Raw genomic sequence first — 26,013 nt, 5'->3', positions numbered from 1 at the left:
ATTTAAAATCTAATTTGTCTAAGGATTGCTACCCCAGCTTTCTTTTGATGCCCATAATCTGGAGGTGTCTTTGGGTCTAAAATGAGTCTCTTCTAGGCAGCATATCAATGGGTCTTATTTTTTTAATCCAATCTGATCCTCTGTCTTTTGATTGAAGCATTTAGCCCATTTATATTCAGAGTAATTACTGAAATATATTAATTTAATGCCATTTTATCACCTGTAAAGTCACTGTTTCTGTAGAGTGTCTCTGTTCCTTTCTGGTCATTGTTACTTTTGGGCTCAATCTGCACTCAATGGATCCCCTTTAATATTTTCTGCATGGCTGGTTTAGTGATCACAAGTTATTTTAGTTTCTATTCGTCCTGGAAACTCTATTTCTCCTTCTATTCTGAATGATAGCCTTGACAGATAAAGTATTCTTGGCTGCATATTTCTCCTCATCTAGCACCTTGAATATATCGTGCCGGTCCTTTCTGGCCGGGTCTCTGCGGATAGGTCTCCTGCCAGACTTATGTTTCTACCCTTGTAGGTTAAGAACCTCTTGTCCTGAGCTGCTTTCAGGATTTTCTCTTTATCTCTGAAATCTGAAGGCTTCACTATTATGTGTCAAGGTGTTGACCCATGTTTATTGATTTTGAGGGGGTTCACTGTGCCTCCTGGACTTGACTGCCTGTTTCATTCCCCAGATCAGGGAAGTTCTTAAACCTTCTACGCTTCTCTCTCTTTCCTCTTCCTCTGGGATCCCAATTTTTCTAATACTGTTTTGCTTTGATATTGTATTACTGACCTCTCAAATTCTCCCTTCATGATCCAGTAGTGTTTATCTTTCTTTTTCTCACCTTCTTTATTCTCCATCATTTTGTTTTCTCTATCATTGACTCTCTCTTCTGCCTCATTTATCCTAGCAGTTAGAGCCTCCATTTTTTAATTGCACCTCAGTAATAACCTTTTTTAGTTCAACCTGATTAGACTTTAGTTCTTTTATTTCTCCACTAAGGGATTCTCTAGTGTCTCCAATGCTTTTTTTCAAGCCCAGTTAGTACTTTTAAAACTGTTTTGAATTCTAGTTCTGATATCTTACTTATAGCCATATTGATTAAATCCCTGCCTCCTCTTCTTTTAGTGTGAGTTCTTCTGTCTTGTCATTATGTCCAGAAAAAAACAAATGAAAGAGAGAAAATACAAAAATACCAACAATGACACCAGAAATATATACACTAAACAAATCAGAAGAAAACAGAAATCTCCTCTTCCCCTAAGAAAAGAGAGAGAATAAAATCAAAGAGAAGGCAAACAGAACAGAATAATAAACTAGATCCAGGGTGTATTTTGGTTTGTTAAAAGAAACTAGATTCCAAAATAGGAAAGCAAGAAAAACTTTAACTTTATACACAAAAATAAAGTTGAATAAAATAAAAGGAAGCAAAAAATGAAAATATATATAAGACGTAAATGTAACAACATAAATTTAAAAAGACTTAAAGAATTGATAAAAATAATAGCTGAAAAGGAAAAAAAACTTTAAAAATGAAAGTTCAGAGATTGATAAGAAAAAAGCCATGATTGCTATATACTGTTTTCCCCAAGAGCTGGAGTTTTACAGTTCATTATGATGGGTAAACTTGGTATTAGCCAGATGTTCCTACTGGTCTTCTCAGGGAGGGGCCTGTTGTGCTGATTCTCAGGTGCCTTTGCTTGGGTGTAATTGCATTGCCCTTGCCAGGGGGCAGGGCTCAGTGTAAGCAGCTCTGGATTGCTCCATATGGCTTTAGTTCCCTGAAGGCTTTCACACCAGTCTGGGGGATGAAAATGGCAGCATCCTGATCTCTAGCCCCAGAACTGAAAGTCTGCATCCCCCACTATTCAGTGCACCCTCACAGAAAATCAGTCAATCGCTCTTGTCTCACTGGTTTCCAGCTGAACTCTGTGTTCACCCAGCCTAAGCATTTTTTTATCTCAGGCAGGGGTCCCCATTTTGAATCTCCAAACTTTATAGACTCCAAACTTTATAGATACCTGTGCTGCTCCTCCCAGAAAAGTTGGGGGTCTTGCCTTGGCTCTGTTGCTTGCTGGGCCCCTGCTCAGAGAGCAGTTGGCTGACCATGCAGTGGTTTGAGGTTTATGGCAACATTGAGCAGAAAGCCAGTGCCTGGACTTGCTATTTTCAGCTGCCTTCCTTACTCCAATGCCTGGAAACTCTGCCACACTCAGGCACCCCCTTCCTTTTTGTGACCCAAGGGTTCCTGTGACCATGCTGTCCCACCTCGGATTCCGCCCTGCTTCCTGAACACCTTTCAGGCAGACTTCTAAAAGTTCTAATTTTTCAATCTGCTGCTTTCAACACTTTCTGGCACCTGGCTCATGGAGGCTCCCTCCCCTGTGGTTTATCTTCCAATATATCGCCTCAGATTCACTTCTCTGCACCTCCTAAATGGTCATTTAGGTCATTTTTCTATTTGTAGTGTTATAGCAATTCTTTTCTCAGATCTCCAGTTGATTTTGCAGGTGTTCAGAATGATTTGATAACTATCTAGCTGAATTCCAGGAACCAGATGAAATTAGGGTTCCCCACTCCTCCACCATCTTAACTTCCCCAGGATTTTTATATTAGAGAAAATTAGCATCAACCTACACATCCAACAATAGGTGAATCTCCAGAAATAACACAAACTGATACAACTGTACAAACTCCCAATCCTCAGACTCCTGTCAACTGTTCCTATTAATATATTTTCTTCAAGTGATGATTTTGGGTCATTATTGCCCACCATCAAAAAAACTAAGAAAAAACATCTGATTTCCAAAGTGGAAAAAGCCTTGCTCAATGACAGATGATCAAAGAACAAATCCTAATGGTGATCAGTCACCCTTCCTACTATTTCAGTTAAGCTTTGACAATCCAGTGCCAGCAACATTCTGCAAAGCTTCCCCAGCTCACTTAACTTTACACCATGCACGAACACATACATACCCCTTTAGGTACCTACAGTTCCACACAGTATGAAAATGGGCACCTGATTCCTTTAATAGCTATGATAGTCCTCTGAGATGAGGCCAACCCCTCACATATATCTTGAGTTTAGCAGATAAAAAGTCTATAAACATGGATGGAGTTGCCGGTTAAATAAAATTCCACATATACCCTAGGGCTTTCACTATGTCGCTCTTCAATAAAACTCAAACAGAAGGGTACAGCTAATCATCTTCATTGTGGAGGATATTATGTTGTTTATTCTGACTGGTTTGACAGAGTACTGACCTCCTGCAATCCTAAAGGTTAAAGAAGAAAGTTAGAGAATTTTAAAAATAGACAATTCTATAATCTTAATATAATTCTGTTTTTACTGTACCCAGGATAGCACCTGATATGTACAAGGTACTCAATAAATATCTGTTGAATGTACGACAACAAACATTTACTGAGTCTTTATCAGAGTGCCTGGCATATGATAAATATGTAAATAAATAGTAAAAAAAAACACACGCATTTTCAATAATCCTCACTAAAATCCCGCTTTTATTATGTCTACTTTATATGAGTAAGGAAATTGAGGCTTAATATAGCTAAATAACCTGTCCAATGTTATGTGGCTACAAAGAAATGAAAGTGGGATTTAAAATCTGGCGTGTGTGTTCTTGACTTCACTGCCATTGCTGTTAAACTGGGAGGAAAAGTGTTAATACACTGAAAGAGAATAAATTCAGTATACAAATGTAGTTGGTTTTGTAATGGTGGAATATATTAGTGATTGACACTGAGTATGAGGTAACTGCTCAGATACCTGTTGACTAAGCATACAATTGAGAACACTATAGCCCAAGATCACTAGATGAGATATTTTAAACCATCAAAGTTTGCTCAGTACACATCACCAACATATAGAAACTAAACAGCAAGGTCAGTTAGCCCTAATAAAAGTGGCTAAAAACAAATCCAAAAAAATAGCAAAAATTAAAAGTACCCATTTCTGTAATGGTGACCAAGAACCAAGTAGTCTGAATTTCTTACATAATTTCAAGTGTAACTTAAGAGCCACCCCTTACTTGCCTCCTAAAAATAGATTCCAACTGCCTACCATCTCCTGTATTTTCTACCATCTTAGCTCAGCCAGATTGATCCCTCCTGACAGTGAAATGCAGACCTGATCTGTATACAAGGTAAGTGTACCTTGTCTATCTACATCTCTCACTCATTTCCATTCTTACTCTCTAGCAGTACTATAAAAACTGTAGTTCATAGAGCACTTTCCACTCTCTACCTTGTTCTCTCTATTTTTTTTTTTAAGATTTTATTTCTTTATTTAACAGACAGAGATCACAAGTAGGCAGAGAGGCAGGCAAAGAGAGAGAGGGGAAGCAGGCTCCCCATGGAGCAGAGAGCCCGATGTGGGGGTCGATCCCATGACTCTGGGATCATGACCTGAGCCGAAGGCAGACACTTTAACCCACTGAGCCACCCAGGCGCCCCCACCTTGTTCTCTTAAACCTGAAATGTCTACCTAATTTTTGGGCAACTAACCTACACTTCAAGCCCCGGTTCTAACATCACCTCTTCATCCCTAACTTCCCAACTCTCTAGCTGCTCCTTTTCCTTTTATACTTGGTACAAATAACAGAAACCCATTTATTCAAAACATTCTGGAGAGGTTTAAAAATTTTTTTTAATTTAAAAAATAGTCTAAACATAGAATCATGAAAATGTTTTAAATACATCAACTTTTTGTTCATTCATTCACAAAGATCTTTTCCTTAGATATGGTATGGATTTGCTGACCAGAGGTATATCATCTTATGTATAAACCACACCAAAAATATACCATCTGTGATTTCCAGTTTCAGTTCAAAGTGGACCAAGAACATAGTTCTCTGTAAAACAGTCTGCATGCAAAGATCATTTTAGATTTATGCAACTTGCTTAATCTTTCATCTCAGTCTCACCCACACCTAATTTAACAACTGCTTTCCCCCAAAGCATTCAACTCAGTTTTCATAAATAATTATTTTAAGCCCAATTCATTAGTTTACAAAAAAAATTAATTACACCATTAGAAGAAATATAACTAGTATGAACATGTATGGGAATAAACAAACTATCTTTTAGTGAACAAGCTATTCCACTAATGAGAGAAGAACTTACAACAGAGTAGAACCGAGTAGTCAAAGAAAATAGAGAATATCAGTTAATTTTTCTAGTTGGTTAGGTGGAAGCCAGTCACTTAAGTGTCTTCAGAACTACCCTCACGGCCATTATCCCACAGTACTATAAACATATCTTTGTGCCAACACCTCCCCACTAAACCAAAAATTCCAAACCAATTTGCTACTGCATGCCTGTGCTGTTGATTCCCTTAGCCCTCAAGGCAGCTGGGCAGAACCTGAGGTAGCTAAAGTGCCCCCCTCCCAGCTAAACAACCTCTTGTATTTATCCCATTAATTTTCTATATATGTCACTATACAGGAGAGGTAGGGAAGCACTGTACAAACTTGTAAGCTCTTTAAAAGAAGTAACTGTCTTTATTATTTTTTTTACTTCCAATAATTAAAATAGCACATTTGAGAAATTTGTATAATAAAAGTAACGAATAAAAGACTTTAATTGCATCATATAGTACCACAGGTAAACAAAAAAAAAGACTTCAGCCAGGGAGATGTGACTGCTAAAAGTAAGCCTGCCAGGAGAACAGCAATAAGAAGTTAATCTTTAAATTATCTCACTTAGGTATGCATTTATACTTTCTCTCTCCCACTAGAATGAAGTTCAATGAGTGTTAGGCCCTTTTCTATCTTGTTCACTTGTATCCCAGTGCCTAGATCAATGCCCATCACACAGTAGCTCTTTAGGATTTGTTAAATGTTTGCTGGGAGAACCTCAAAGAGAAGTGAAGGTACTTTAAGCTCTAAGGAAAGGAGTGAAACCTACTCAACAGTTCTTTTACTCATAGAATGGAAATAAGATGGGAAAGCTATGCTTTAAAGACTTTCAAGTCTTTGATCGATGGCAACCAGTGATTGTTCTATAATACACCATAGAGGTTAAGAGTCTGAGCTCGGGCAGATCTGGACCTAAATTCCGGGTTCAGTCACTCATTCATTAGCTAAGTTGTGTGGACAACTTAATCCCTCTTATTCTCAAGGAGTTTTCCACTGTGAAACAAAGATAATAGTGAGCTCCCTGAGTTGTGTGAGGATCATGTAAAGAGCTGAGAACAATGGTTGGCATGTTATTGCTTCATAAATGTTTGCCATTATTATTTCTATGGCTATTATTTTAATATCGCTATTATATTGTTGATAAGTACATAAAGAACACCAAATTCTGTGCTCTGGAGATTCCATACTTTCTGAAGCGCTCCATTACTGTAACTAAAGGACATCAAAGAACCAGGCTGTTGGACTACCTGGGTTCACATCAGGGTTCTTCCTCTTGGGCAAGTTACCAACTCTGAACTTCTGTTTCCTCTTCTGTAAAATAAGCATAATAGTGGCCTGTCTTCCAGGTCTATTGTGAATATTAAACAAGATCACAAACATAAAGGATTCAGTACAATATGTGACATATAAGCACCCAACACTGACGATAAATATTAGCCATAAAGAGCTGTGCGTATATAGGTTTTTATGAAATTTTTTTTAAATGAAAAATGCCTAAAGCTTCAATTCATTGAAAAACAAAAACTTGTGTGCGTAGGTGGCTCAGTCAGTTAAGTGTCTGCCTTTGGCTCGGGTCATGATCCCAGGGTCCTAGGGTAGAGTCCCATATCGGGCTCCTTGCTCAGCGGGAGAGTGCTTCTCCCTCTCCCTCTGCTGCTCTCTTTCTCTGTCAAATAAATAAATAAAATCTTTTTTAAAAAAAAACAACAACTTTTGGGTTGGCATTTCTTTCATGTTCTTTTGAAAGGACAGAAAACTTTCCAATCTCCTGAAGGCTTTAGGACTATGTACACTGAAGACATTTAACTTAAACATACCCATCTATAAATAGAAATCTTTGTCTAATGGTTTACTTCCACCATTTTCCATATTTAGTCTAGTCATAGGTACCCCTCTGCCATTTCCATATTTCTCCTCAGCTATCTTTTTATTTATTTTCTGTTATAAGCTTGGGATAAAAATTCCATTAGCACTTTCAGCAATTATTTTGTGCTTCTTTTGACTCAGCAGGAAGTTTAAAAATAGCATATAGATAACAAAACCCAGCTTGGATAGCTATATAATGTTTTTAGTTAAAAACACAGTGTTTCTTTGCAACTTTTCTATAAATCAAACTAATCTAAAATTTAAAAGTTATTTAAAACATATATTATAAATCATTTTCACTTATTCAATTCTTATCTATTTACTTATAACACTATTTTTTAGTTTTGCTATCTTTGCCTCTTAAAGTCCCATACCTACTGACCTCCCATTAAAAACTATAGCAACTTCCAAAATGCTGAAGCGATGTGAAATGGTAATACTTTTATTACAGCTGTGTACTTTAAGCCCAATAAACTAAAGAGATGACAATATAAGAATTAGCAGAGGGGCATATGGGTGGCTCAGTCGTTAAGCATCTGTCTTTGGCTGAGGTCATGATCCCAGGGTCCTAGGATCGAGTCCTGCATTGGGCTCTCTGCTCAGCAGGAAGCCAGTTTCTCCCTCTCCCACTCCTCCTGCTTGTATTCCCTCTCTCACTGTGTCTCTCTCTGTCAAATAAATAAGTAAAATCTTTAAAAGAAAAAAAAAAGAATTAGCAGAAAAACTCAAATGACAATAACAAAAAACAGGGCAGTTACAGATAGCAAGTGATCCCATGAAATATGAGGTAATTATGAAGAGAAGGTGCCAACTAAAACTTACTATAATCTACAATTTTTTATAGAAATTCTAGTAAGTTCCAAGACTTTGGGGTATTTTTTTTTTAACTGCAAAGGGCAAAAGTAATATATACAGGCAGGGGGAGCTAAGAGGGTGGTGTAGTAGGAGGACCCTAGGCTTCCCTTGTCACTCATACACAGCTAGATAACTATCAATTCATTCTGCGTACCCAAGAAATTGACCTGAGGACTGTAGAACAAACTGCACAACTAGCAGGAGGGAAAAGACCACATCAAGGAAGGTAGAAAGTATGGAGGCATTGTTTGGGGAAGAAACAGACCTCAGGTGCTACAGATGGAAGAGAGCCCTGGCTGCAGGGAAAGGCAAGAGAGTGGAATGCACGGGGGAATGCACAAGGAGAACACTTCCCTAAAGCCATTGCCTGGGAAAACGAGAGGGGCAGATTTTCTAGTTTTTGTGTTTTGCAACCAGTGGGGCTCAAAGAGTGTAGTTTTGGAGATTCGTGGCCTTGGCTGGGATAGCGACTTAAGGGCTCTGCCCTACTTCTGAAGAGAAGGCAGGCAAGCAACCCTGGGGCAAACTGTGTGATCTGAGGATCACATACGATACATGATGGGAAGACTGTCCCCTCTTCTTGAAGTGCATCTGTGAGAGGTGGCACTGACTCCCTGGGGACAAAGCAGTCTGCAGATACCATTTCACTACCCTCCACCCAGCACAGGCACAGAGACAAGTGCTGAGGGTAGCTAAGACAGACACTGACTGTTTAGCCTGCTTTGCCACAAATCCCACACTTCTGCACTCTAGCACAATTACTCTTCTGGGTCAAATGTGCTTTGGTCCCAGCATGACAAGACCTTCACCCAGAAGACCAATGCAGGTCCCCGCCACACCAGGTGTAGAGTTCTAAAAGTTGGCAGGCTTGGCTGCAATAGAGCCCAAGGTGTACTGCATTGCTCCAGGCAGCAAGCAACCCCGAGAGAGACACTGTGAAAACAGCAATCTGAAAAATACATGTGATGTACGAGGGGAGTTTATTCAATTATTTGCTCTTCCAGGAGGGTTTCCCTGAGAGCAACAAGTACAGACATCCTTCTCCATGGACAAAGGAGCTGAGTAGCACCATTTTCCTCCCCTGCCACTCAGCATAAACCAACTTCAGTAAACAGCACAGCACCCACGCTGGCTGCCTAACCTGCTTACACTAGGTTCCATCCCCTGATTCTCTGCTGGTACTGCTCTTTTCAGGTAGGTGTGCCTAAGGACCAGTGCAGCTGGCCCTTTCCCCAGAAGACCAGCACAAACCCCTGCACACACCACAACTACCAACTACAGAGCTCTGCAAAGCTTCAGTTCTAGTGGGAGTAGCATCAGGTCTCATTTAAGAAGCAGACTAGAGCACACCTAGTTAAAACTTGACACACTCTGGCCAAGGTCCAAACACTGTCCACTACAGGCAAGAAGAGCCACTGCAGATGATGGCCCTGAGGGATAAAGCAGCCAAAACACAGCAGCAGAGAGCATGCAGCACACACCAGAGACACTTCCTGAAGCACTAGGCCCTGCACACTATACGACCTCTTCTTCATAAAGCCATTACTCACAGAAGCAGGAAACATAACAGGATTTCTAACACAGAGAAAAATATACAGTCCTAGACAAAATACCAAGATGGAGGAATTCATCCCAAAAGAAAGAATTAGAAAATATCACATCCAGAGATCTAATTGAAACAGATATGTGCAATATGCCTGATGCAGATTTTAAAGCAACAATCATAAAGATACTCCTTGGGTTTGAGAAAAGCATGGAAGTTATCAGGGAAACCGTTACCACAGTGATAAAAGAGCTAAAAAAACAAACAGGCAGAAATGAAAAATTCAGTATCTGAGATTTAAAACTAACTGGATATAATGACTACAAGAACGGAAGAAGAAGAGGAATGAATAAGTGATATAGAAGATAGAATTATGGAAAAATATAGCTGAACAAAGGAGTTAAAGAAGAATGATAAATCACGAGAGTAGACTTAGGGAACTCAGTGATTTCATCAAATGTTAATAATGTTTGTAATAGAGTCCCAGAAGAAGAGAGAGAAAAGGGAGCAGAAGGTTTATTTGAGGAAATGATAGCTGAAAACTTCCCTAGCTTAGGGACGCAAACAAATATCCAAATCCAGGAGGCATAGAGAACTCCCATCAAAATTAACAAAAGCAAGCCAACACCAAGACATATTGTAGTTAAACTGCAAAAAATAGTGATAAAGAAAAAAATTTCTAAAAGCAGCAAGACAAAGGAAGTTCCTAACTCTCAAAGGAAGACCCATGAGTTTAGTAGCAGAATTCTCCACAGAAACTTGGCAAGCCAGAAATATTCAATATGCTGAATGGGAAAAATCTGCAGCCAAGAATACTCTATCCAGCAAGGGTATCATCAAGAATGGAAGGAAAGATAAAGAATGACCTAGACAAACAAAAACAAAAAGAGTTCATGATGACTAATGCAGCCCTACAAGAAATATTAAAGGGGACTCTTTGAGTGGGAAGGAAAGACCAAAAGTGACTAAGACTGGAAAGGAACAGGAAAATAATCTCCAGAAATGACAAAACAAGTAGTAAAATGGCAATAAATACATATCAATAATTACTCTGAATATAAATGGAGTAAAGGCTCCAAAAGACACAAGGTGTCAGAATGGATAAAAAATAAGAACCATCTACATGTTGCCTACAAGAGACTCATTTTAGACCTAAAGATACCTGTAGATTGAAAGTGAAGGGATAAAGAAACACTTATGCAAATGGACATCTAAAGAAAGCTAGAGTAGCAATACTTCTTTCAGACAGACTGGATTTTAAACCAAAGACTGTAACAAGAGACAAAGAAGGACACTTATATCATAATAAAGGAGACTATCCGGCAAGAAGATCCAACAATTATAAATATTTATTCCCCCAAGTTGGGAGCACCCAAATATATAAAACAATAATATAAAGAAGCTCACTGGTAACAATACAATAGTAGTAGTGGACTTTAAAACCTGACTTACATCAATGGACAGATCATCTAAGCAGACAATCAACAAGAAAACAATGGCTTTGGGGCGCCTGGGTGGCTCAGTGGGTTAAGCCGCTGCCTTCGGCTCAGGTCATGATCTCAGGGTCCTGGGATCGAGTCCCACATCGGGCTCTCTGCTCAGCAGGGAGCCTGCTTCCCTCTGTCTACTTGTGATCTCTCTCTGTCAAATAAATAAATAAAATCTAAAAAAAACAAACAAACAAAAAAAAAAAAAAACCAAAAAACCAATGGCTTTGAATGACACACTGGACCAGATAAACTTAATAGATATATTCAGAACATCTCACCCTAAAGCAGCAGAATACACATTCTTTTCAAGTGCACAAGGGAAACTGTCCTGAACAGATCACATACTAGGTCAAAAATCAGGCCTCAACCAGTACAAAAATATTAGGAACATACCATACACCTTTTCTCAACACAACTTAGAAGTCAACCAGAAGAAAAAATTTGGAAAGACAAATATATGGAAATTAAACAACATGCTACTAAAGAATGAATGGGTCAACCAGGAAATTAAAGAAGAAATTTAAAAAAAAATACATGGAAACAAAAGAAAATGAAAACACAGTGGTCCAAAATCCCTGGGTTAAAACAAAATAGTCCTCAGAAGCAAGTATATAGTAATATAGGCCTACCTCAAGAAGAAATATCTCAAATAAACAAACTAACCCTTACACCAAAAGGAGCTAGAAAAAGAACAACAAATGAAGCCTCCAGCCAGCAGAAAGAAGGAAATAAGAAAGATTAGAGCAGATATAAATAATATAGAAACTTAAAAAAAAAAAACAAAAACAAAGTAACAGATCAATGAAACCAGGAGCTGGTTCTTTGAAAAAATGAATGAAATTGATAATCCCTAGCCAGACTTCTCAGAAAGAAAAGAGAAAGGAACCAAATAAAGAAAATTACAAATGAGAGAGAAGAAGTAACAACCAAAAATAAATACAATTATAAGAGAATACTATGAAAAATTATATACCAACAAATTGTACAATCTAGAAAAAACGAATACATTCCTAGAAACATATAAACTACCAAAACTAAAACAGGAAAAAGTAGAAAACTTGAGCAGACCGATAATCAGGAAAGAAATTCAATCACTAATCAAAAATCTTCTAACCAACAAAAGTCCAGGGCCAGAGGGCTTCACAGGGGAATTCTGCCAAAAATTTAAAGAGTTAATACCTATTCTTCTCAAACTATTCTAAAAAAAGAAATGGAAGGAAAACTTCCAAACTCATTCTATGAAGCCAGTATCACCCTAATTCCAAAACCAGAGAAAGACTCCACTAAAGACAGAGAACTACAGACCAATATCCCTGATGAACATGGATGCAAAAATTCTCAACAAGATACCAGCAAATTGAAATCCAACAGTACATTAAAAGAAACATTCACCACGATCAAGTGGGATTTATTCCCAGAATGCAAGGGCAGTTCAATATTTGCAAATCAATCAACATAATACACATTAATAAAAGAAATGGTAAGAACCATATGATCCTCTGAATAGATGTAGAAAAAGCATTTGACAAAGTACAACATCCATTCATGATAAAATCCCTCAAGAAAGTATGGAGAGAGATCACATCTCAAAATCATAAAGGCCATATATGAAAAACCCACAACTAATATCATCTTCAACAAGGAAATCAAGAGCTTTTCTCTACAGTCTGGAATAAGATAGGGATGTCCACTCTCACCACTGTTGTTCAACATAGTACTGGAAGTTCTAGCTGCAGTAATCAGACAACAAAAGAAAGAAAAGGCATCCAAATCAGCAAGGAAGAAGTCAAACTTTCAGTATTTGCAGATAACATGATACTCTATATAGAAAACCCAAAAAACTCCACCAAAAAATTGCTAGAACTGATATACAAATTCAGTAAAGTCTCAAGATACAAAATTGATATATAGAAATCTGTTGCATTTCTACAAACCAGTAATGAAGCAGCTGAAAGAGAAACCAAGGAATCAATCCCATTTACAGTTGTACCAAAAATCTTAAGATACCTTGGAATAATTTTAACCAAAGAGATGAAAGTCCTGTACTCTGAAAATCATAAAATACTGATGAAAGAAAATGAAGATGACACAACGAAATGGAAAGACATTCCATGCTCATGAATTGAAGAACAAATACTGTTAAAACGTCCATACTACCCAAAGCAATCTACATATTTAAAGCAATCCCTATCAAAATATCAATAGTATTTTTCACAGAGCTAGAAAAAACAATCCTGAAGTTTGTATGGAACCACAAAAGACCTGAAATAGACAAAGAAATCTTGAAAAACAAAAGTGAAGTTGGAGTCATCACAATTCCAGACTTCAAGTTATAATAAGTTGCAGTCATCAAGACAGTATGGTACTGGCATAAAAACAGACTCATGCATCAATGGAATAGAATAGATAACCCAGAAATGGACCCCCAACTCCATGGTCAACTAATCTTCGACAAAGCAGGAAAGAATATCCAATGGAAAAAAGACGGTCTCTTCAACAAATCGTGCTGGGAAAACTGGACAACAACATGCAAAAGAATGAAACTGGACTACTTTCTTACACCATATATAAAAATAAATTCAAAATGGATGAAAGACCTAAACGTAAGACAGAAATCCATCAAAATCCTAGAGGCAGTAACCTTTTTGACATCAGCTGTATCAACTTCTTGCTAGATATGTCTCCAATGGGAAGGGAAACAAAACCAAAAATGAACTTTAGGACTTCCTCAAGATAAAAAGCTTCTGCACAGTGAAAGACAACCTTCAGAATGGGAGAAGATATTTGCAAATGATATATCTGATAAAGGGTTAGTATCCTAAATATATAAAGAACTTATAAAACTCAACACCCCCCCAAAATAACCCAGTTAAAAATGGGGTTTTGCAGAAGGTATGAATAGACATTTTTCCAAAGAAGACATACAGATGGCTAACAGACACATGGAAAGATGGTCAACATCATTCACCATCAAGTAAATACAAATCCAAACTACAGTATCACCACACACCTGTCAGAATGGCTAAAATTAACAACACGGGAAACAACAGAGGTTGGTGAGGATGCAGAGACGCAGAGAAAGGGGAACTCTCTTACACTGCTGGTGGGAATGCAAACTGTTACAGCCACTCTGGAAAACAATATGGAGGTTCCTCAAAAAGTAAGAAATAGAACTACAATAACCCAGCAATTGTACTACTAGGTATTTACCTAAAGGATACAAAAATACTGATTTGAAGTATCAGTAAAGTACATGCACCCCAATATTTATAGCAGCATTATCAATAATAGCCAAGTTATAGAAAGAGCCCAAATGCCCATTGACTGAGGAATGGACAAATAAGACGTGATGGTATGTATGTGTGTATACACACACACACACAACTCAGCCAGCAAAAAGAATGGAATACTACTCAGCCATCAAAAAGAATGGAATCTTGCCATTTGCAATAGGAGCAGAAAGTATTATGCTAAGTGAAATAAGTCTGTCATAGAAAGACAAATAACCATATGATTTCATTCATATATGGAATTTAAGAAACAAAACACATGAACATGAGAATGGAGGTTGCAGAGAAAGAGAGAAGCAAACCAGAAAACAGACTCTCAACTACAAAGAACAAGCTGAGGGGAGGTGAGCAGTGGATGGGTTAAGTGGGTGACAGGAGGGCACTTATGATGAGCACTGGGTATCGTATGTAAGTGATGAATCACTAAATTCTATACCTGAAAATAATATTACACTGTATGTTAACTAACTGGAATTTTAAATAAAAATGTGAAAAAAAGTAATATATGCAGATAGTAAAAGAAAAATTCAAACACTACAAAGAGGTCTATATTCACAACCCTTTTATAGAAGTCAGCTGAAGTCATAAACGTAGTAGTTAACCTTGTAGTGCATTTGGCCCATATTCTTATCAGCAAAGTAGTTTTCAAAGAACTTCCCACTTCAGCATGGATTAGAAAAGACAAAGGTAGATGACCCAGGGAATTGGAAAAAAGTTCTAATATAAGAGATAAGAGGTTCAAAATCAAACCTAATCTGCTTAGGTGACTAGGATTGCTCTTTACTAAAATCAAACTTGTATGTTTCTTATATGCTAACCCTCCTGGTAGTCTGTGGACAAAAAATGCCTCAAAATAACTGATAACCACAAATTCCCTAAAAAATAAAACTGAAGCCTCTTAACATCATCCTGTTTATGCTGTATACTAGCTTTAAACTCTGTAGTACTAAATAGCTATAATTAAAGCAGTGTAGAGTATACTGCTATTTTAATTGCATAATTCACATTGCTCGAGCAGCCCTGGAAGAATGAAGACAGGAAGGGCAAAGGCCACACAGTCTATAAAAATCTTTATAGAAGATTAAGGTATAGGTCTGGGTGGGTGAATAAAGGCTAAGAGAACGACCAGCTGAAGGTGAAACTAGGCTGACCTCTTCCTTGGGAGAAGTATGAATGAATGAAAAGGCAGTATATTAGAAAGATACATATTTGCTCAGATTGTGTATTTAAGGGAAGAGGTAAAGTGGGAACCAGAACCCTGCAAGGGTTTAAGAAGTAGTATATTTTAAAGTGGTGCAAAGAAATTGTTGGGGATGATGGAAAAGTTCTAATTTTCTATTTTGATGGTAGTTACAAGACTGTATGCATTTACCAAAAATTCATAACACTTAACACTAAAAAGAGTTAAGTTTATTATATGCAAATTATACCTCAATAAACCTGACATTCAAAAATAAAAGCCATTAACAGCTAAAATGCTGATTAACCTTATAAGGTTTACCGAAATTACCAAAAACCCTGCCAAAACAAGAATAAGCATCTAATTTTAATCTACTTTGGGTTTATGTTTTACAATGTTGAAAAATCTAAACAAACTGAGGTATATAGTGAAGCATGTTTTTTCAATTCTGTTCCAATCTTCCACCATTAATGTCTCTCTTCAATGAGAACTATAGTTTCTATCAGCTCTCCAGGGGAACCCCCTGGCTGAGAACCTCAGCCAATGAACAGGAGCTACAATAAAAGAGGCAGATAAAAAGACACAGCATCTGACTCTAGACTTGGGGAAACAGACATACCCACCATATGCTCCACAACCAGAAGATGAGCTACATCCTATGTAGCTCATCTTATGAGCTATAAGCCTATGATTTCTACTCCCCTATTATTCTCAAGGCTTTTTTCCTCTTTAATTTTCCTCCTATCCTCAGAGAAGTCCTGCCTCAGGGTTACTCAGGAGACTATCTTAACACCAGGATGTCTTTCCTGAGCCTTCATGGAAGTTAGATGCTTCCACAGCACCCTATGAACTGCTTGTCAAACTGCTCTGAGTTACCCATTTCTGGGTCCATTTCCTCCACAAATTCGAGGCCAAAATGCTGAAGAGAGAAGAACACTTATTTTTATAGAGCCAGCTAGTGACTGGCAGAGGCCAAGAAGAGTTTCTTCAATGAGATTCAAGAGTATTCTTCATTGAAAAGAGAGAGAGAATAAAGTTGTGTGTTAATGCTAGAAAAAAAGAGAGAGAAAAGTTCTTAATCTATACAGGTTATGAAACTTTTTGAAATCTGAAGGAAACTAGGAAATCTATCCTGAAAAAAAATTTTTTTAACAGTTTTACCTGTAATTTCAAGAATTCTAAAGGGCTTAAATCCCTGCAAAGACCTCCCAGATTGAGATGCCTGGTCTCATCTTGACTACACAGTGGGACAAGCAGTGAGTCTGCTGTCCACATCTCATCTAAAATAAGGAAAAGGAATTACAGTTGACCCTTAAACAATGCGAGAGGTGCGGCAGTCAAAAATCTGTATATTAACTTTTGATTACCCCAAAAGTTAACTACTAATAGGCTACTCTTAACTGGAAGCCTTACCAATAATATAAATAGTAGATTAATATGCATTTTGTATGTGCATTATATACTATATTCTTATAAGAAGGTAAGCTAGAGAGAAGAAAATAATAAGGAAGGGAAAATACATTTACAGTATTGTAAAAAACTCATGCATAACCAGACCCACACAGTTCGAAAGCATCTTTTTTTTTTTTTAAGGTTTTATTTATTTATTTGACAGAGATCACAAGTAGGCAGAGAGGCAGGCAGAGAGAGAGGAGGAAGAAGGCTCCCTGCTGAGCAGAGAGCCTGATGCGGGGCTCAATCCCAGGACCCTGAGATCATGACCTGAGCCTAAGGCAGAGACTTTAACCCACTGAGCCACCCAGGTGCCCAGTTCAAACGCATCTTATTCAAGGGTCAACATGGGTTTGAACTGTAAAATATCCCCAGGAAATTACAGGATAGAAAGGATTGTAGGTAGGATTGGTCTATCCATCTTGTAGGTTCAGGGCTATTATATAGTTAATAAATGTAAATTCCCTCACAGTTGTACGCCAGTTGAAGATGTGAGATAGAAGAACCTCACAGATACATTTTTTTCATATGATTTTAAGACATAAAATGCCTACATAAAAGATAAACTTGGAGATTATAATAAATAAAATTATTTCTATTAGGTCTTGAAAAACATGAGCCAATGTCCAAAATCTGTGTGTAGGGGCTGGGCAGGGGGCAATGGCACGTTCACAAAGTGTACTACCATCTATACCCATGTTACGATTTTACAAGGAACTCAATATTGTGGGACTAGATTGTCCTCTGTTCTAGAGACAAGGGCAGTTGTTAGAGACCTTGCTCTAACACAATTACCTGGAGGCTCTCAAAGCCAATCATGGAACTGACATTAAAACGGCCACATATTTACCATTACTATTTCTGTAGTGAAATAAGTAACCAAAATGGAGTTAAAAATAACAGTCCCAAAATCAGTCTTCTTTGTCACATTCCCTTCCAGAAATACAGGCCCTGTATATAAAGGCATGTGAAGGAAGGTAGTCCTGGGGAAAATTAAATACTATTGATTTTGTCATGGAATCAGAAGTAGGGAATTAGATCTTTAGCAATATTTGCTAAACTAGTATATACATATTTGCTTACATTAGTAGTTCTATATATTACCAGTTTAAAACCTTAAAATCAAGGAAAAGATTAAATTCTTGGTATCCAGCCATATCCTTAGGGCCATTTCCTTAAATGTCACTATTTCCTTTTGTGGAGGACTTTTACATTCAAGATCTTATTTTTCTTGGTACACACACAAAACAAGTCTCTAATGGCTATACCATTAGCTAACTGCAGTTGGAAAATTTTCACCCAACAAGGGATGCTCAAAGCAAACCGTCTTGTGTCACATCATGTCAAATCCTCAGCCAAACTGCCTCTAATAAGTCTTTCAAAAAAGATGTGCAAACATTAGCTGCACAACATACTATGATTCATATCCCCCCCCAAAAACCACTGTGTATTTTTACTCTGCACAGAATGCCTTACCATTTAAACATACACATTTTAATGTTTTTTACTGATAGACTAAGAAAAGCTCTCAATTATTTTATGTAGCACAAAAAAAATCTGTTGAGGCTAAAATCATATTATGTGATATTCTTCATGCCAATTCTCAGCTTAAAGAAAAAAAAAAAGAGCGGACCCTATATAACTCTTCCCCATTTACAAATAAATCCTCACCCTTTTGGGAACTTTAAAACAAGAACAATGACAAGTCAACCAGGGACCTTGTGTTCCTATCTAAATGGAAAAAACGTCTTTAGAGAACATTTTTTTACATAAATGAGAATGTACCCTATTATCACCAGAGATCACTGTCAGCCAGGTGATAATGTTAGGTTTTAAGTTCAAGTTCAAAAGAAACTACTGGCCACAGTACCTTCTTAAGCAGGCTCTGTACCTCCTTGTTTCTTTTATCTAGTTCCCATCCCTCTCTATCCAACATATAAATTCAAACATTAAGTTTGGTCAGGAACAAGATACAGCCTCTCTAGAAAACAATGAAATGGTCAAATGAAGCTGTACATGCTCACTGGTCCTTCCTTGTTCTAATCCAAATATTTACCTTAATATGTTTTTGTAAAACTTTCTTTTGGGACACCTGGGTAGCTCAGTCATTTAAACATCTGCCTTCAGCTCAGGTCATGTTCCACATCAGGCTCCTTGTTCAGTGGAGAGCCTGCTTCTCCCTCTCCCCCTGCCTGCTGCTTCCCCTGCTTGTGCTCTCTCTCACTATCTCTCTCTGTGTCAAATAAATAAAATCTTAAATAAATAAATAAAACTTTCTTTTGTTTATATAGCTAAATATCAAGTATACCTTGATTATAACATTTACATAATTTAATAGTCACAAAATTGGAGCAGAGCCTTACACCCTAACTCCATAAACTGAATTCTTTTCTCTACCCATAATTCAATAAAACATGGACTCCTTTTTTTTTTTTTTTTTTTTAAAGTAGGCTCTATGCCCAATGTGGGGTTTGAACTTGGCCCTGAGATCAAAAGTCAGATGCTTTATCAACTGAGCTGGGCAGGCACCGGTGGACTCAATAGGCTTTCCAAAAAAAAAAAAAAAACACGTATGTGCAGAACAAACTCGTGGTTGTGAAGGGGGAGGGGAGTGAGCAAAGTGGGGGAAGGGAATGGGAGATACAGTCTTCTAGTTACACAATGAGTAAGTTACAGTGAATACAGGCAATGGTATTATAGTACTATATGAAAACAAGAAGTAAAAAAAACTACTGGGGGCCAAAGAAGTAAAAAAACTACTGAAGAACTTTTAAAAAATAAGTATACTAAAAAAAAAAATATGTATGTATACTAAAACGGGGTCAGCAAAACTTTTCCATAAAGGGCCAGGAAGGAAGTACATTAGGTTATATAAGCCACATGGTCTCAATTCCAACTATTCAACTCTGTCACTGTCACAGGATAGTAGGTATAGACTGTGTTCCAATAAAATTTTATTTATAAAACAAGATGGCCAACTGGTAGTTGCCAACTCCTATATAAAAACAGAAATACTCTATTATAACAGTGTTTATGAGCACAGCTTTGATGCAAGGCTGACATGAGAAATCTTACTCGAAATAACTATTCTCCCACAATATTTTCTTTTCAGTTAGGAGACTAAAGTATCACCCGTATTTAAAAGACAAAACCTATGTGTACAGGGGTGCCTGGATGGCCTGTGTTTGCCTTTGGCTCAGCTCATGATCTCAGAGTCAAAGGATCCAGCCTCCAGCTCCCTGCTCATCAGGGAGTCTGCTTCTCCCTCACTCTCCTCTGTGCTCTCACTCTCTCTCAAATAAATAAATAAATAGATAGATAGATAGATAAATAAATAAAATCTTAAAAAAACAAAACAAAAAAACCCCAAAAAGCAAAAAACTGTGTGTACTAAAGAAAGGTATTCTTTGAGAGGAAAACTGATCTCTGTATAATTTCCATGACAAGAGACAGACAATCTCTTCACTACAGACAATGTGTAGTGAAGGAGATAGGGAGATAGGGAGCTGGAGGAATGTAGGGAAGCAAGGTGAACAACATTGTCCCATGATCTTCATTCTCAGAACTATTTGCGAAAGTTGTTAACATGCAAAGTATAACATGTGTGCCTTCAAGAAGCTCAGGACATAAAGGAGCAAACTTATCTTTTGCCTCAGAACTCTGAAACCTTCAACATTAAGGACACATGGGATTATAAACATATTTTCTTAAAGATGCTTAAAACCAGGTTTCGGAATTTTTAATGAAGTGTTTGTCAGAACTTTGTTGGAGATGGTAGTACTGAACTGGAAAAATCCATACGTGGTTCTGATTCCTCCCTCCCTTCCTTCTTCACCCCGCAATCTGTATTCCAAGAAACCTTTCTTTATATCACAATCTGCTCTCAAAATACACAAAGGTAGATTTCTCACTGGCAAAGCAGAACCTTGAACGTTAAAATATACTGAAAGTAACAAATCTGTGTGCCTTCCTTCAAGGTAGCACTATCATCGAACGGTTACGTTTGTATAGGAAAAAAACAAAGAAGTCCAGGTATGCAAGCAAGAATTAACCATACCTTTATACCCAGGTTCATCATTAATTAGAAAAATGAAGTTATTTCAATGAGGAATAAATTCCTAGGAAAAAATTACAGTTACTTAAGAGGAGAGAAATACACTTGCCTAAATTTTTGTTATACTTTTAGGCCTATTCCCAAACACTTTTAAAAATCTGACTGAATTTACAAATAGTTCCTTTTTTAAAGATTTTATTTATTTATTTGACACAGAGAAAGAGAGATCACAAGTAGGTAAAGAAGCAGAGGGGGAGGCGGAAGCAGGCTCCCTGCTGAGCAGATGCGGGCTGGATCCCAGGACCCTGGGATCCTGACCTAAGCCGAAGAAGGCAGAGGCTTAACCCACTGAGCCACCCAGGCGCCCCACAAATAGTTCCTTTTTTAAAACCATTCAATTATCCAGAAGAATTCTCTTACTCTTTTTCCAGGAGAAAATATTATTAATTCCATACCTAAAATCAGAAAAATAAATCATAATTCATTTAAATCATGATTCACGGAATCAAAGACCAAAGCAACACACACACACACACACACACACACACACACACACAAACACACAGAAACTGGCAAGCATTATAGGCAGGAAGAATTTTAACTTCAACATAAACAATGAGAAACTCCTCAAGGTGAATGCTTAGGTGGGATTTTTTTTTTTCAATGAGCATGTATTTCATAATTTTAACAAGTTTAATCACTAAAAAGCATTTTCCACATACTGGAAATAAAAGTACTACTGACCAGGAACTGTATTTAAGATTTTCTCAGGAAAAAATACAAGGGACTCCATTAGCTTAAGCCACCATAAATGGTATATAAATGAATGTGTGCAGTTACGTTCCAATAAAACTTTACAAATACAGTCAGTGGAGTAGCCTTCAGGCAGTACTCTGCCAAACCCCTGCTCTAAACAACATTGTTTTAAAACCAATATTAGATTACCTAAGATTATAGACATTTAAGAGATAAACTATCTATAAACAATTGCTCCACTCTACCTGCAATGAAAAGTACTACAAAGCAACAGACTACAAATGGGAAAGAGAAGAAAAGTCACTATGTTAACAAAACATATTCCCTAGACAATAACTGCATTTAGATCATCCATTCAACATTTGCTCAGGACACAGGGTTCCCTGGCTTCAAGGTCTAGCAAGACGACAACACATGCATACAATCAACTACTACTCAAGCCAGCTAAGTGCCACATGATGGTGGAAAAAACCACTGGTATCTGAAAAATGCTTCATGGTTTAACATGTTTCCACATATATTTCTTAATAAAGCCTCATAGCCACCCTGTAAAGTACATAAGTCACTTGGTATTATTCACATTTTACATAAAACCCCTAAGTAGTAAAACTAGGATTTGTACCTCTGATACTACTGCACTATACTTCTTCAGAGCAGCTTTATGGTAGGGGTCGATGACAGAGGTGAAGGCATTTGGCCTGAGCCTCAAACAATGAGCAGGATTCGATAGGTGAAGAGACCAAAGTATTCCAAGGAATGACATACACAGAAGTCTAGAAGCCGGGAAATACAATATGTGAAAAGCAAGCAGGGGAAATATGGCTATAAAGATGGTTTCAAGGCATGAGGAGAGCTTTAAGTAGGTGACTTAGCATCTGTACAAGAGACTAAAGGTTATGAGAAATCAGATGCTTTGGGAGACAGAAGGAAGAAAAGAACATAAATGAAGCTCTTACTGTGTGCTTGGTACTTTGCAAAAGAATTACCTCATATTCAGGGATGTCAAGTTATTAGGTAGTGATGGGGTGCCTGGGTGGCTCAGTCAGTTAAGCTGCCTTCAGCTCCAGTCATGATCTAAGGGTCCAGGGACTTGAGCCCCACATTGGGCTCCCTGCTCAGCAGAGAGTCTGCTTCTCCCTCTGCCCCTCCCCCTGCTTGTGCTTGCTTTCTCACTCTGTCTCTCTCTCAAATAAATAAAATCCCTAAGGAAAAAAAAAAGTTATGAGTTAGTGTCACAGGGAGACTAGACTTTCCTAAGTCCTCTGCAGGACTAAAAAGATGGGACTAACAGAAGGGAAAGCAGTAGGTTATCTCTGTAGTTTTGGCATGAGAGAAGAGACCGCAAAGCAATTCCTGTCTATGTCTCAAGTAATGGTTCTTACCCAAAGTACCTCACCCCCAATTTAAACCCACGTTTCAAATTAGCTTAAATTTTCCTACATTTTATCTAAAACTTACCGAATCTTCTGGAGGTCTCTGGATTTTTCCCCAATCCACAGAAGGTCCCTTTTCTTGCAGAAATCTATGAAATAGCTTCCGAAATCCATCAAGGTCTTTTTTAGTGTGCTATTAAAACAGAAGTTCTTGTTACAACTAACAGAATGCTTACTATTTAATAAATATAAATACATATTATACATTTAAAACACCTTTCGATGAAATTCTTATACTATTAGAACATGAAGTAGAGCAGAGACTTTTCTAAAACCCCAACTTAAAAGTGAAGAAAAAAAAAGCTAACAGGAACCAGACTTAAAGAAATACAAGCAAATCATCCTCCAAATCTCCCACCAGTATCACATAAACTGAACACCATTAGGTCCATGGAAATTTCAACTGGTTCCGACATTTATTCATCAATATCTTTCACTGCCTCTTTAAATGAAAATTAATCTTTATCTAAAGAAAAAGGAACAAGACACAGCTAAACTCAAAACATTAAGTACAAACAAATTTGAAAATGAAAAGGATGATTTATCAATTTATAAGCTGAAAAGGAAAAATACCTGTCTATGCTGGGAAACCTCTAATATAACTGACAAAGTAGCATGATTCTATTAGAACTGGCTCTCTGGAAAAAGGCATGCAGCAGGATATATGGTTGATAAACTTCTCACAATTCTAACTGAATACTGGTATCCATTTTTCTATCCAATGATACTAGAATAGAACAAATAAAATTTTGTTCTGATTCTTAGACTTTAGAAACTTCCTAGAATTAAAAAAGAAAGGACAAGAGTTTAACAGTGGGTAAATGCTAAAAATCCTTAATTATTAAGCAATCCTTACTTTTTTTAATGCTCTTATATTTTTGTGCTTATTTCAGGCTGGATGATTAATAGCAGCAATAGGAATTTAGTATATTGATGGATGGAAGCAAAAAACCCTGTGGAATCCTTACCTCAAACTCATGTGATGGTGCTGTGGTAAGTATTTTTTCTAGTTCCTTCTTCACAGATAATTCTAGCTCTTGTCGAATGACTTCTTGAAACTGAGAAGCACCATCTTGAGACATGGCTTTGCTAAGATCTGAAAAACATAAAAACACCAACAGAAAAATCAGACAGCCATTCAAACAGCTGGTAAGCTATAACTGATTTATTTCTAGTGCACCAGCAAATAAAAAGGGCTCAATCCTATGGTCTCATCACCTTTTCAAAGGATTTCAGTAGTATCAACTAATTAAGAATATATAACCATATGGCCTCAATTTTGGTACCTATATGCATTCCTGGTATATCTGAAACACTAATAAACACTTTTAGGAAGCAGGGGCATGTGGGAATAAAAGGATTAATCTTCACTTGTTCATATAGTTCCATTCCATCTCTACTAATGTTTCCATCTTAGCCATCAAAGCTGGAGAAAAATGAGAAAATTGGAATAATGTTAATAAGGGTCTATTTTACAGAACATGCCCTTATGGAAGTACTGCCTGATAAGAGAACCAAAGGGGGTTAGCAACTTCACAGAAGCAAAAAAAGAAAAACAAACAAAAAAACCCTTCCCCCCCAGGCCAGATGAAAAAATTAAGGAATTCTTAATTTCCAGTTTTACATCCCTTACTTAGGGGGTTGCCCCTAAGAGACACTGGCAATTCCCAGGTGCCTCTGTCTGTGGCATCAAAATTTTCACTTAAAAGGACACAGCGCTGCTTCCTTGTTTCTTGTCCTCAATTTCAGCCAAGACTTTATAGGCTTATCTGTGTCAGACAAGACTATCAGGGCTTTTGGCATAGCTGGGAATCTCTCTGACAGGCAGATCTCACTAAAGATGACTCACTAAAGCTGACAGAAATGCCTGATAGATGAAAACAAATAAAAATAGAAAAACATAGAAAAAGAAAACATCCCAGGCCTAAGTACCTTGGGAAGAAAATGCCAACATAGGTTGTTTTACATGCTTAGCTACCTAGATAGTAATTATGTTGTCTATTACTTATAAAATAAGGGACAATCAGACTATTGTTCACCTGTTCTTTTTCAATACCTAACTCAAACTTATTTTATAAATGTAGTTTTGAAGCTTATGTTCAAACATTTTGTGTGATAACTAGTCCTACAAATGTTAATTTAGCAGAATAGTTCAATAAAACTAAAAATACTCCCTCCCACATAAATTTTTTTTTTAAGATTTATTTATTTTAGAGGTGAGATCCGGGGAGAGGTATAAGGGGAGGGAGAGGGAGAATCTCTGCATTTAAAAAAAAAAAAAAAAAAAAGATTTTATTTATTTATTTATTTATTTGTCCGTCAGGCAGAGAGAGAGAGAGAGAGAGAAAGCACAAGCAGGGGGAGCATCAGACCGAGGAAGAGGGAGAAGCGGGCTCCCTGCCAAGCAAGGAGACTCATGTGGGACTCGAATCCATGAGCCTGGGATCATGACCTGAGCTCATGGCAGATGCTTAAACGACTGAACCACCAAGGTGCCCCGGAGAGGGAGAATCTCAAGAAGACTATATTCTGAGCGCAGAACCAACTTAGGGCTCAATCCCAGGACCCTGAGATCATCACCTGAGCCGAAACCAAGAGTCCCATGCTTAACTGACTGATCCAACCAAATGCCTCCAACATAAATTCTTTTGTTATCTGGGCAGAAGAAAACATTTATACAGAGTTAAAGCCAACATAATACTTTTAAGATACTCATGAGAGCAGAAATTAGTAAACCATGTAACTCTTAAAGCAGTTTATTTAATGTAGATAGCCTCTCCTCCCAAATACCTAAAATTGTTAACAAATGAGATATTTAACATCACTCTTCAAAAACTTTTTAAAATCCATGTTCTGTCATACTGAAATCCAACAGAAACAAAAAGAGGAAACTTGGTGACAGCATACAATCTAATTCTAAAATAGCCATTTTCTAACTGT

The 26,013-nt window shown here is 37.4% G+C and overlaps 1 protein-coding gene across 3 annotated transcripts in view; it reads right to left on the bottom strand.

Moving 5' to 3' along the window:
* The window catches only part of UGP2 (UDP-glucose pyrophosphorylase 2), a 75,152-nt gene that overhangs the window by 33,821 nt on the left and 15,318 nt on the right, over window positions 1-26,013 (bottom strand). For all 3 annotated transcript variants that reach the window (XM_080812636.1, XM_080812635.1, XM_080812637.1), the window contains exons 2-3: window positions 24,042-24,169; window positions 23,099-23,206 (exon numbers count right to left, since the gene is read on the bottom strand). In XM_080812636.1, the coding sequence (XP_080668762.1) occupies window positions 23,099-23,206; window positions 24,042-24,155 (222 nt within the window). In that variant the 5' untranslated portion in view covers window positions 24,156-24,169. The remainder of the gene's footprint in view (window positions 1-23,098; window positions 23,207-24,041; window positions 24,170-26,013) is intronic.

This window comes from Martes martes, assembly GCF_963455335.1.
Source record: "Martes martes genome assembly, chromosome: 9".
In the NCBI taxonomy this organism is placed as follows: Eukaryota; Metazoa; Chordata; class Mammalia; order Carnivora; family Mustelidae; genus Martes; species Martes martes.
This window is presented reverse-complemented; position numbering and strand designations above follow the sequence as displayed.